The sequence below is a fragment of the Mandrillus leucophaeus genome, unplaced genomic scaffold (genome assembly GCF_000951045.1).
Source record: "Mandrillus leucophaeus isolate KB7577 unplaced genomic scaffold, Mleu.le_1.0 Scaffold197, whole genome shotgun sequence".
In the NCBI taxonomy this organism is placed as follows: domain Eukaryota; kingdom Metazoa; phylum Chordata; class Mammalia; order Primates; family Cercopithecidae; genus Mandrillus; species Mandrillus leucophaeus.
In genome coordinates this window covers 3,180,095-3,192,935 of record NW_012101998.1, presented here as the reverse complement: position 1 = coordinate 3,192,935, position 12,841 = coordinate 3,180,095, and the positions used below count along the sequence as shown (strand labels likewise).

The following is a 12,841-nucleotide window of genomic DNA, read 5'->3' as shown; positions in this document are numbered from 1 at the left end:
ATATTTATCATACATTTTTTCTTTGGGTGATTTTTGGGGAATCTTTCTTATAGGTGATTTTGATCTTGTATTTTTCATGTGACGTGATGGAACCAAATAAATCCAGAAATCAACTTTGAGAGTCAAGTCTCTAACAAAATCTGTCACTTCACAAGATTGTTGTAGGTATATGTTGATATGTGTGGCAAAATCCTCTCTAAGGTGGAGGACAGAGGTAACCAGGCCACATGGCCATGGCTGGACTAATTTTGTGGGTGAGGTCACTGGCTGTTCACTGTAGTACCAGACACAGCCTGTCCCTCGGCAGGACTCAGTTTCGTAATCTGTACAATGGTATGGTGGGAGGGGGTGAGGCTAAATCAGTCTCTGAGGGTCCTGGCAGATCTTAGGCTGATGCAATAACTCTGTTCTTGAAGAAGAGAACTTTGGCTGGCCTCAGACACAGAGCGGAGTGTGACTGAGCACTGAGATTTGTAGGTTCCAGGCTCCAGCTCCTAATATGCTGTGGGACCACTGCACATGACCTTGTTACCTGTTCCTGACCACCATACTGCCCCAGTGTGGCCGTGTTTCTTGGCCATCCTCTCTCTCGGTCAACCCCTGCGCCCACTCAGTTGGAACTGGTTTGATGGCTCAGGCTTTATTGATGTGAAGCCTGGAGGAGCGTTTCTTTGGAGGAAGCCAGGGTAACGATTCTTTGGAGCGTTTAGTGGAGGCAGGAACTCAAAGGCCATTGGAGAGCCCTACCTGCCCAGGGAGAAAGGATCTGTTCCCTCCCATGCTGTCCCTCAGGGACATTTTTGAGATGGTTTGGCTCTCATCACCAAGCTGTCCTGACTGTTGGAGGTGACTGAGGCCACTTCCTGGTATAAGACGGCTCCTCTCCTCCTGGCCACACTCACCTGCAGGCGGACGGGCGTCCACCTCCCACACCTTCAGCGCATTAGCTCCTGAGCTTCGTTTGATAAGGCCTCCTGTGCTCAGCCTCCTTTCCTGGAACCTGATGGTTTACAGTCATGCCGCGTGGGTACTTTGGACACTTTTGTTCTCGGCATAAGCAAGTCTCAGGGTCCTCCCTCTCAGTGTGCCTCCTCAAGGGTGGGGCTAGAGGCCTCACTCAGCCTGGCCTACGAGCTGCCTGGCACTGGAGATGAGGTAGACACGTTGATTTTCCTCCCAGCCCAGGCATAAGCAGAACTTCTGGCTTTTGGGAAACATGCTGTGTGAGACCCCCAATTCCATCATCCATCCCAGAACCTCTGCCTGCGCCGCTGCCTCTGAACTGAGACATCTTCAGTGTCACCCTCAATACCAGGGCCAGTCTTGGGTGGGGGACAGAGGCAGCAGCCCTGGGCATGGTGGGGCTGGTGGGGAAAGGTGTCCTCATGAAGCCCCCTTACTGATGTGGGCCTGTTTTTCCCTAGCAACCAACAAATGCACGGAAAGACAGCTTCTCTGAACAGTGCTGTGCCCTGCAAAGAGAAACCAGACAGAGTTGAGGAGCCCCCGGACTACAGGTGAGGACCCCTTTCCCAGTCGGAGATTCACACAGACTTGGGGGTGGGAAGCCCTCAGGAGGTGACCTGTTTGTAAGAAGACCTCAAGGCTGAGCCGGGCCCCTTTGTAGGTCTGTGAGGTCAGGCACAGGCTGCCCCAGGCTTCTTCCTCCCGCCCCTCAGGCCTGTCCCAGTGCACTGGGACCTAGCAGAGTCCATGCTTCTCGGGTTTCCAGCCTCCTCCCTGCTCACCTGTGCCCTGGGCCAACCCAGACAAGGCAAAGGTTTACCTTTTTTCTCAGCGCCATCCCCCTCTCCCAATGTGGTAGCCTCAGTCAGGTCAGGTGAGTCTGTGCCAAGCTTCCCGCAGCAGAGCTCAGGCCACAGGGAAGAGGCGGCAGGGAGGGCAGTCCTGCTGGCATCATGGCCTGCGGCCAGGCCCCGGAGCTGTAAGTCTGACACCTTCACCTCACCCACACCCCAAACTGGTCCCTATTCTGGCACTGCCTGTTCCCCTGCTTACCCCTTGGCCAGAGAAATCGGACAGGGTCTTTGACACCCAGGTGGGCAGCTCCTCAGCATCTCTGGGAGACTGGGCGCACCTCCTGGAGATGCTGTTCACTCGCATCGGGGAAGGTAGGCCCTTGGCGACCCCTCCCTGCCTCCCGCAGTGCCCTCCCCCAGGGATGAGCTGTATAGCTGTGTTCTTTCTGTACTTGTCATTTTGCTGTGTCCCCTAGAGAAGGGCCCTAGTCTCCGATCTCTGCCCCAAGCTTCTGGCTCAAGGCCAGGGCAGAATTGGCACTGAGTACGCATGGGCAGGACTGGGGTTCCTTGTCCCCAAAATGGAATGTCTCCTTTGCAGTCCGCACTGGCCAGAAGGCTTGAAGGGTGAAGAGATAAAGAAGTGTGGCCGAGAAGGGGTAAGTCTGGAGGCTGACTTCTCACTATTCACCCAGGAAGGGGTCCTGGGCTGCCAGAATTCAGTGACTTTTGGCACCTTGGCCACCAGGCTGGTCATCAGGAAATCAGGAAGCCTGGGTGGGTGTCCCTTCCTGGGTGGGAGTAGGGTGTCCCCTTCTGCTAATACAAGCTGCCTGTCAGGACCAGCAGCACCAGGAGACAAGCTGTGCTTGGCACACAGCCCTCCATACTCACTGGCTGCTTACTAGCTGCCTCATGCTAAGTCCCCAGCATGGGCCGGGGGGCTGTGGCATTTCCTGTTGGCTGGAGCAGGGCCCCTTTGGCGATCTCACCTCCCAGGGCTTCTCAGACGCAGCCTGTGTGTTTGCAGATAACACTGAATAAATACAACCAGCAATACCACAAGCTGTTTAAGGATGTTCCCTTGGAGGAAGTGGTTCTCAAAGGTGAGCTGTCTCCCTGGTATAGCTGGTTAGGCACCCAGAGTGCCTGGGGCCAGGGGCCTCTGCTCTGGAGCCTCCAAAGCATGACTTAGAAATGGGAACTGGCTGTCCTTTAGATGTGGACCACTCCCCCAGAATGTGAGAAGACAGGGCTGGTTTGGGACATAGCATTGCATTTTTGAAGGTTTTCTTGGGGAAACGTCAGGACTTTGGAATCTTGTGTCTGTTCTGCTCTTACCGGTGACTTCTTCCCTGCTCTGGCCTCTCACTGAGCATGTGGGGGCATTTGCACAATCAAGGCCCTCAGGGCAGAGCAGAGCAGGGAAAGGTCAGGGATTCTACCTGAGGTTGTGAGATTGCAGGCTCGGAGATCAGGGCAGGAACTTGCCTGGACCCTCTGGAGCATGGGTGGAGAAGGAAGAAACATCCAGCAGGCTGGTGGAGTGGAGGGGCAGTCAGGAGGACCCTTCGATGCTGGGGAATAGACTGTTTGGGGTTTGGGGTCTGTGGTGGGGAAGGGGGAGTCTGAGGAAGATGGGTCCTGAGGCTGGACTCTGGACTCCAGAGTGTGAGGACCCACGTCCTGGGGCTTCCTGGGCTGACCTTGCTTATGGCCATTTTCTCTCCTGTGACATCCTAGTGTGCTCCTGTGCCCTCCAGAGGGACCTCCTCCTCCAGGGCCGGCTCTACATCTCCCCCAACTGGCTCTGCTTCCATGCCAGCCTCTTTGGCAGGGATATCAAGGTAGTAATGAGTGGTAAGGGCTGCCATGATCCTATGAGGGGAGAGCCAGCCTTATGCCTCAAAGTCATGCCTATCTCTCTGCATGCTGGGCCCCGGGTGGAGCCCCTTGCTGGTTGGATGAGCAGCTTCGAGGCATCCCATCCAGTGTCCAGTAAAGTCCTGCCCCTTCTGAAACAGGGGCCCCAATGTGGACCCCACATCTGGCCTGAGCTGGCCTGAACAGTTCACAGCCAAATCATTCTGCCCCTGGGTATTTCAGAAATGCTTTGAGAATCAGAGCGGGATGTCACATTTAGGGGGAGCCATAGTTGTGGCCAAGAAGTAGCCTATGGAGCTCCGTTACTAGGGTATGAGATTTGCCAGAGCCACCATCCTTGGCCTCCTGGATAACAGGGATCATACCTATGTGACAGCCAAGAGTGACACGTCCTGCCAAGGCTGGGGCAGGGTGGCAGGCACAACCGGAAGGGGAGCCTGGATGAGAAGGTAGAAGGCTCAGATACTTCCCCACATGGGGCCAGGCTTCTCCATGTGGCCATGCTGGGCTCACAGCTGGGTCCCTATACAGGGAGCAAAGGGACCATGTCCTTGGGGGTTAGTCCTGAGAGAAGCATCCCTCTCCCTCTCAGGTGGTCATTCCTGTGGTGTCTGTGCAAATGATCAAAAAACACAAGATGGCACGGCTCCTTCCCAATGGACTGGCCATCACCACCAACACCAGCCAGAAGGTCAGTGCACTGGGCCGGCGCTTCCTTGTCAGTCTCCTGCTCCCAGCCCCAGCAGCCCATAGTCTGACTTGGGCACATTCCCAGGTCTTTATTTCACCCCACCCTGCAGCTCTCCAGTACGTATTTCAGGCCATACAACAAGTTGGAAGAGAAGCTCCTAGGCAGAGCTCCTATTGGCTCTCACGGCCTGATACTCCTGTGGGCCTGTGCCCAATCCAGGAGCGGGCTGGCTGGCACAGCAAGGGGTCTCATCTCACCCTATCGCTGTCTGTTTTCTTTCCATATCCCAGTATATCTTTGTGTCACTGCTCTCCCGGGACAGTGTATATGACCTGCTGAGGAGAGTCTGCACCCACCTACAGGTATGGAGCTTGGGAGCAGGAAGGCCAGGGAGGTCTCTCAGGCCTGGATGCAGGTGGACAAGGGTGTTGGGGGAGGTTGCCCATCTCTCCAGCACAGGGAACAGGGCAGGGAGAGGGGAGTTAAAGGCTCAGGCTCAATGTACAAGAGACAGTACTTGGATTGTGTGTCTATGCTTGCAAGCATGTCTTTGAGGCCAGTGGGCCCCCGTGTGTCCCCATATACAGATGCTCCTTGTACATGGGCTTATGTACCATAAACCCATCAAAAGTTGAAAATATCATAAGTCAAAAATGCACTTAATAGAGGTACACATTACCTACGGAACATCATAGCTTAGCCTCACCTCAAACATCTCAGAATGTTTTCATTAGCCTAGAGCTGGGCAAAATCATCTCAGACAAAGCCTGTTTTATAATATAACTTACTGAATCCTGTACTGAATGTGAAAAACAGAATGGCTGTATGGTCCCAGCACTTTGGGAGGGCGAGGCAGGTGGATTACCTGAGGTCAAGAGTTCGAGACTAGCCTGGCCAACATAGTGAAACGCTGTCTTTACTAAAAATACAAAAATTAGCCGGGTGTGGTGGCAGGCACCTGTAATCCCAGCTACTTGGGAGGCTGAGGCAGGAGAATCACTCGAACCTGGGAGGAGGATGTTGCAGTGAGCCGAGATTACGCCATTGCACTCCAGTCTGGGTGACAAGAGCAAGACTCCATCTCAAAAAAAAAAAAAAAAAAAAACCAACCAGAATGGCTATATAGGTACTTGAAGTACAGTTTCTACAGAAAGCGTATCACTTTTGTACCATCATGAAGTTGAAAAATCCTAAGTGGAACCATCGTAAGTCAGGGACCATCTGTATGTCCAGGCCCTCACTTGTGCTTCCTTAATGCACAGATAGGAACGCGTAGCTGCTTCCCAACATGCCCTGTGACTCTCTCTGGCCTATGGTGAGGAAGAGGGGAGGGGTGGGGCAGCAGGTGGGAGAGTAAGTTGCCTGGGGTTTGCCTTCTGCTCCAGCATTAAATAGGGGGCCCCCTATAGGCCCTGGGAGCTGGGCTTCACCTGACACAAAGTGGCTTATCTGGAGGTAAAGCTCTCTTGGAGAGAGCTGATGCTTCCTCATGCCTGACCTTGCCTGTTCCAGATGGACACGTGACTGCTTTCCCTTTCCTCCTCAGCCTTCCAGCAAGAAGAGTCTGAGTGTAAGAGAATTTCCAGGGAAACCTGAGTCTCTGGTGAGAGCTGAAGCTGGGAGCAAAGACTGCTGGACTGACAGTGCCTGGAGCTCTGAGGCTTCTGGGCCTCCCAGGGGGGGCCCACAATGCAAATGCAGAACTGGGGCACCAGGCTCAAGAGCCAGTGGCTATATTATGCCAGGGCATCTCCTAAACTTGCTGCACCATAATGCAGACCCACCAGGGCCTCAGCAGATAGGCTTTCTTTTTTCTTCCTTTTTTTTTTTTTTTTTTGCGACAGAGTCTTGCTATGTCACCCATTCTACAGTGCAGTGGCAACATCTCAGCTCACTGCAACCTTCACCTCCTGGGTTCAAGTGATTCTCCTGCCTCACCCTCCCAAGTAGCTGGGATTACAGGCACTTGCCATCACACCCAGCTAATTTTTATATTTTTAGTAGAGATAAGGTTTCACCATGTTGGCCAGGCTGATCTTGAACTCCTGGCCTCAAGTGATACACTGGCCTCCACCTCCCAAAGTGCTGGGATTATAGGCGTGAGTCACCGTGCCTGGCCGATAGGCTGATTTTCTGAACAGAAGTTCAAGCCCCAAAACACTGGCCAGGTTGGGTTGCACACCTGTACAGATGCAGGGCCAGTGGCCCATCCTCTTTTCTTCAGCTGAGTCAAGATGGCCTTCAAGGGGATAAAGATGTCCCTGGGAGCTGGGTGCAGTGGCTCATGCCTGTAATCCTAGCAATTTGGGAGGCCAAAGCAGGAGGATGGCTTGAGCCCAGAAGTTTAAGACCAGCCTGGGCAGCATAGTAAGACCCTGTCTCAATAAAAATACAACAAATAGCAGAGCATGGTGGCACACACCTGTAGTCCCAGCTTCCCAGGAGGCTGAGATAGGAGTATCACTTGAGCCTGGGAGGTTGAGGCTGCAGTGAACCAAGATCACAACACTGTATTCCAGCCTGGGCAACAGAGAGAGACCCTGTCAAAAAAAATAAAAGATGTCCCTAGGGCAGAACTCCAAAGACTATCCTTGTAGAACCCAGACAGACTTATTTTAGATTTGCCAAAGATCCAGAAGTTTCCTTTGGCAGCTGGGGCCCTGGGTAGGCAGAGCTGAGTTTCTAGGGCAGGGATGGGGTAGAAATGACCCTAGGGTGTTTGAAGACTCCTTCAGTAACTATTAGTGGTTAACCAAGCATGTGATATGCATAATACTATGTGCCGGATAGAAGGTGAAGTTCCCATTTTTGTGGATGGGGACCCTAAGTTCTTCCTGCTGAGGTTAGGGCTTGGGATAGAAGGAGCCAGAACTTATCCTACCTAAGACATGTTGTGCTGAGCTTTCTTGGCTCAGATCTGAGCATGTATCTGGGTTGCCTCACATCTAAGATCCCACTGTGGTTCTACACTAGCAGTGTTCAAGGACATCATTTCCTGGCAGAATAGCTAGTCACAGCAAGGGAGCAGAGAGGAGAGGCATATGGTTGCTGTAGCAACTGCCCTCCCCACTTGTACCTGCTTCCACCCCTGGCTAGGCATCTATATTTGGTAATATCTGGAGAAAACTCTGATAAACCTGGTGTGGGCTCCTTAGGGCAAGTGAGTTCCCAAGGGCCATGGTAAGATAGCTTCTCCTGTCTTACTGCAGGAAGTCCTCATCCCTGAGATGAAGTGGAGAAAGGTATGCCCTTCCTCCAGGTCCCTGTCTCTACCAGACAACATCCCTTGTATCCCTCCAGCATCTGTGGACTCCACAGTCAGTTTCTTCCCCTCCAGGAAGCCTTCAAGGTCTGGTAAGTTCGGGGGGCTTGTCCATGGCAACTACTTGCAAAAGCCAGACTTTCTGTCTTCCCAGTTCCATATAAAGGGCTCACCACAGCCAGCAGGGCTTCTGGGAGCTGATTTTTTTTTTTCTCCAAATCCATATAGAAAAATCAAGAACCCAAGTAGCTTCAGAAAACGGTGGGAAGTGGGCATGGCCCATGCCGGGCTGGGGTCCTGCCTGCCCTAAGAAGATGCCAAACTGCTCTCCCACTGCAAAGAATGCTGTCTATGAGGAGGATGAGCTGGAGGAGGAGCCCAGGAGCACTGGGGAGCTGACGCTGTGGGATTACCGGCTCCTCAAGGTCTTCTTTGTGCTGTAGGTGACTATACTGGGGAGGGGGACAGACCCACCTGCATGTCTAGGTGTTTGGAACAAGGGCCTTGGAGTGTGGGGAGTTCACTATTCAGAACCGGGAGGAAGGTTCTGAGTCAAATTCAAGTTCTTGGGTGGTATTTGAAGGCCATGTGGTATGCCCTTCTGTAGCAAGAGAAAGGATCTCCAGTTTTTATTCTTGAAACCTTGTAATTTAGGGTTAAGACTATTTGGTGGAGAGGGGCAGGATATGGACATGTTGAAAAGAGGAAAAGCTGCATAGGATTTGGGAGAAGGAGGGCCAGGAAAATTGGAGAGAGAGAGGAAAAGCATGGCCTCTCCACTGCCCACCACTAGGGTAGCTTCTGGAACCCCTGACTTGTCTCTACCTCTGTCTAAGGACCAGTAGAGCAGTGAGCATCGTGGGAAGTGACATGAACAGCCAGCCCCTGCTTTCCCTCACCTTAGCTCATCAGCCTTCTCTGGCTCTGCTAGCCGGGTTTTGACCATCAACATCAGCACCTGCTGGGGGGAATGGGCCCAACGCCTAGGGGGTCATCATCATGGCCTCCCAGAGGAGGCACAGGAAGGACCATGGTGGCTAGTGAGAGGGAGGGTAGGATGACTGTTCTGGCTGTCTGGCCAGAGCTCCCTCCAGGGCTCAGCTGAAGGGCCCAGAGCTCTAGCTGGGCTGTGAGGACACTTCCATGGGGAAGTCTCAAGACCCTTACATGGCCTCTGGGAAGAAAGATGCTGAGGCCTGAACTGGCTGCAGGACAAAGGGCTCTTTAATTCTTCCAACTGCAGGGGTAGCTTGGTTCCCACTGTTTGTGGTGAACTTCCAGAAATGCTCTTTCTGTGGAAGAAATATTCAATTCCGTATTGTCCCTTTCTCCAGGATCTGCTTCCTGGTCATGTCCTCATCCTATCTGGCGTTCCGTATTTCTCGGCTAGAGCAGCAGTTATGCACCTTGAGTTGGAACAGCCCAGTCCCTGGGCACAGGTGAGGCCTTTTCTCTTCCTAATACTTTTGATATTGAGGGTTGAGGACAGGGGCCAAGAACCTCAGGCCAGGCTGCCTGGCTGGACTTGGTCCTGTTTTGAGCTGGCTTCTGACCCTAAGCAAGGTTGGGCAACATGCAGGGTACATCGGTCCCACCCAGGCCCACTCTTGGGGGAAATAAAGTTATCACTGGCCCTTCTGCCCATGTCCGTCTGCCTTCTGGGCCCTTTCCTTGATGTGGACATCTTTCCTGTGTGCAGGTAACAGCCACTTGGCCTTTGTCCCCATTCCTTCTTCAAGAAGAATGTTCTGGGTGCTAAGTCTCCACCAATGTGGTTTACAGTGCTGCTACGCTAAGACTGCCTATGAAGGAAAACATTCCAGATCCCTCCTCCTCCCCGCAGCTCTTCTCCTCCCTCTATGAGAGATCTGAAGTACCTATTTACAAAGTAACTGGCTTCTACGATTTTTGGACTCAAACAAAAAGCCAGAGTTTTTGGAACCAACTGAGGAATTCTGTACACAAAGCTTCAGCAACCACTTAAATGAGAAAAAAAAAACCACAACAAACTGGGTCCTTGGAAACAGTTCTGGCACACAGGCAGCACACTGGAGGCCACCTCAAGGGACAGAGGCCATGCTTTCATATTTGGAATGTGGCTCTGCCACACAGCTCACCCCCATGGTGAGGTCAGAGGTCAGAACACAAATCACCTATGTGGGCTCTGCTCTCTCCCAACACTCTGTGTTCCCACAGGGCTTCTCTGTGGGCAGCCAGGCACCTGTCAGGCTTGGGCAGGGGCCTGCTGAGAAGCCGTGAATGCAGAGGGGAGGGCTCACGGCCAGGATTCCAGCCAGAGATGAATTTCCATGCTCTGGGCCGGGGCTCTGTGCCGGCCCCTCATGAGGTGGCTGGCTGCATTACGGGGAGATGTTGCCTATGGCGGGGATGGTGGCAGGGGCTGTGAAGAACAGAGGTACCCAAATGCTGTGTCCTCAGCTGTCACTTTCTGGTGAGACAGGTGGAGCAGGGCCTTTGATCACTGTGGTCACAAACCTGGTACTGGGTTTTGCCCTTGTGTGTTCAAACATGTCTAAGGTGTCCCAAGCCCTGGAAATAGGGAAGGGGAGGGTGGAGGCTTGCATCTGAGATCTTGCTGTCTACTCCCTGCCTGCCTGCCCAGATCTCAGGCATGGCCAACAGCAGCCCATTTGGGGGGCCTGTCTGGGCAGCTGCGTGTGATGGTGTTGAGCCATCACAGGGCAGAGGTCACTGTGTCACCCCTGTAGTCACTGGGTTGCAGGCCATGGAGGAGGGACCTCCAGTCCATGGGGCCTATTCTCCATTAAGGTGGAAGTATCCACTGTGGGCCTGGAACAGTGCAGGAACCAGGCCAGGGGGTCTATCTCATACCTCTGGGGACAGGAAAGGTAGAGGATGAGGAGCTTGGATATAGTGGTGGTTTTGCCTTGGATATTCCTCTTTCTCTATCAAGGCCTTCTCTTCTCTGTGCCCCACAACTCTGGCCTCATCACCCTGGGACTCCCATCTGCTAAGATAGTGGCTTTGGAGGTTCTGGAAGGGCCTTAGTGAGGCGGCCAGAAGTATCAGGGAAAGTTGCTGGAGATGGGGTGGGCAGTGTCAGAAACAGCCACTGTTTTCCCCTCTTCAGACACTGAGAGATTAATCAGGGAATGAAATCCAGGTGGAAATTATTTATTGTGGAGCAGACGACTGTCTGTCCTGTTTATGACAAACCCAAATGAGGACCGGAGGGACTACCAGTAAGTGGTCTCTTCATGCTCTCTCCATCCCAGTTTTTAGGATGAAACAGCCTGGCCTTTTGTGTTGCTTGCACCAAATCTGTATGTCTCAGGTGAAACTCACTCTTCCATGAACGGCCATCCTTTTTTTTTTTTTTTTTGGAAACAGCCCCTTTCACCCTTTCATCAGTCCTTTTTAGGAAAATAACCCTTCTTGCTTCAGCACTTCTCCCTGGTCCTTGCTGAAAGACAGAGATAAAAATCCATTCTCTGAGCCTTGCTAGGTTGTCAGAGGCCATGAGAGGTGCCAGTTATAGGTGGATATGCCAAGATGCTGGTGAACTTGGTCTTCAGGTATACTCAGGCTCAGAAAGGGCAAGAGCCATGCTGCAGGGCAGGTGACTTTGGAGGTGCACTTGGGGCCCAGGGCTTTGAGTGGTGTGGGTATGCCTGTCCTTCCAGATGGTGCTGTTTCTCCCTGTTGTCCCCCTACCTGGTCCTCTGGGGCCACCGTGCCTTCTGCTGTGTGCATTTATAAATGATGTGTATTTTATATAGACCTGCTTGCGATGGCTGATGGTCCTCTAATTCCCTGAATTTGGTTCAACCACCCTTGGGTTGTTTTGCTATGGCCTTTGCCTTTGAAAATATTTTAAAATAAAAAACTTGATTTTTCTAGTGTACGATGGTATGGAAAGTTCATTTTTATCCTCTCACTACTCACTACAGGTACTCTTACTGACATACTCAGCCCTCAGGAGACTGATGGAGCCCAAGTCATTCCTATAGTCCCAAGTACTCTGCAAATCTCAAAGGACTTTAGCTGAGCTGACTTATACCTCAGGTGTATGGTGAAGAGTGAGGGTGGCCACAGCAAACCCCCACAGCCCTCTGCCTCTGTCGGGTGGACACTGGGAATACTTACCCATTTTCTCTGAGCAACTCCAAAGCAATGTCCCTGGCTCAAACAGGACTATGCTTCTGATGCAGGAATTAACGTATGGAGTTCAGAGCCAGAAGGCTCGTGCGGCCTTTTCTATGACCCAGAGTCTAGGTAAGGAGGTAAAATTCCAATTTGGGCCGTATCACCTGTCTTCTTTCTCCCTGTGATGCCCCCTCTAGTAGTGATTCATTCATTCAATAAATATTATTGAGCCAAGACTACATGCCAGGTACTAAGCTGGGCACTGGAGCCATGAACATGGCAGGCATGTCTGTGTCCCATGGAACTTAACTTACATTCCATGTACAGGTAGATTCCAAGTAAATATGTAAACAAATAAGATAATTGCAGATAGTGATTTTCAAGAAGAAACAGCGACATGATGAAGTGTGATGAACAGTGGTACAGAGGGAGATGGCTTTAGATGACATGGTTAAGAAAGTTCTCCAAAGTGACAAGCTGGTGCTTAAAGCATCAGCAGTCAGTCATGAGAGGAGCTGGGAACAACACATTCCTGGAAGAGGGATCAGCAACTGCAAAAGTTAGGAAAGGACATGTTTGTCTCTGAGGAGCAGAGAGACCATCTGCATGTTAGAATCCTAGGTTACTAAGTGGGAGAGTGACATGAAAAGAGGTTACAGAGGTCAACACAAGAAAAAACCCAATGGAAAAATGAGCAAAAGGCTGGACCCAGTGGCTCATGCCTAATCCCAACACTTTGGGAGGCTGAGGCAGGTGGATCGCTTTGAACCCAGAAGTTCGAGACCAAAGTAGAGATGGGGAAACGCCGTCTCTACTAAAAATACAAAAATCAGGCCAGGCGTGGTGGTCATGCCTGTAATCCCAGCAGTCTGGGAGGCCGAGGTGGGTTGATCACGAGGTCAGGAGTTCAAGACCAGCCTGACCAACATGGTGAAACCCCGTCTCTACTAAAAATATAAAAATTAGCCGGGTGTGGTGGCGGGCGCCTGTAATCCCAGCTACTCAGGAGGCTGAGGCAGGAGAATTGCTTGAACACGGGAGGCAGACGTTGCAGTGAGCCGAGATCGCGCCACTGCACTCCAGCCTGGGTGACAGAGCAAGACTCCGTCTCAAAAA

At 52.1% G+C, this 12,841-nt stretch overlaps 1 protein-coding gene across 1 annotated transcript; it reads left to right on the top strand.

Moving 5' to 3' along the window:
* Nucleotides 1–985: 985 nt before the first annotated feature.
* Nucleotides 986–9,040, top strand: GRAMD2 (GRAM domain containing 2). The gene is made up of 11 exons (XM_011978589.1): nt 986–1,027; nt 1,425–1,517; nt 2,362–2,419; nt 2,791–2,866; nt 3,504–3,607; nt 4,237–4,335; nt 4,626–4,697; nt 5,882–5,938; nt 7,545–7,689; nt 7,826–8,036; nt 8,932–9,040. Exons 1-11 carry the CDS (start codon nt 1,017–1,019, stop codon nt 9,038–9,040), a joined length of 1,035 nt encoding a protein of 344 aa, XP_011833979.1. The 5' UTR covers nt 986–1,016.
* Nucleotides 9,041–12,841: the final 3,801 nt, after the last annotated feature.

Coding starts and splice junctions, on each gene's coding strand:
- GRAMD2 (XM_011978589.1), top strand. Junction 2,420..2,790: donor AGAAGTGTGGCCGAGAAGGG/GTAAGTCTGGAG, acceptor GTGTGTTTGCAG/ATAACACTGAATAAATACAA. Junction 5,939..7,544: donor CAGGGAAACCTGAGTCTCTG/GTGAGAGCTGAA, acceptor GTCTTACTGCAG/GAAGTCCTCATCCCTGAGAT.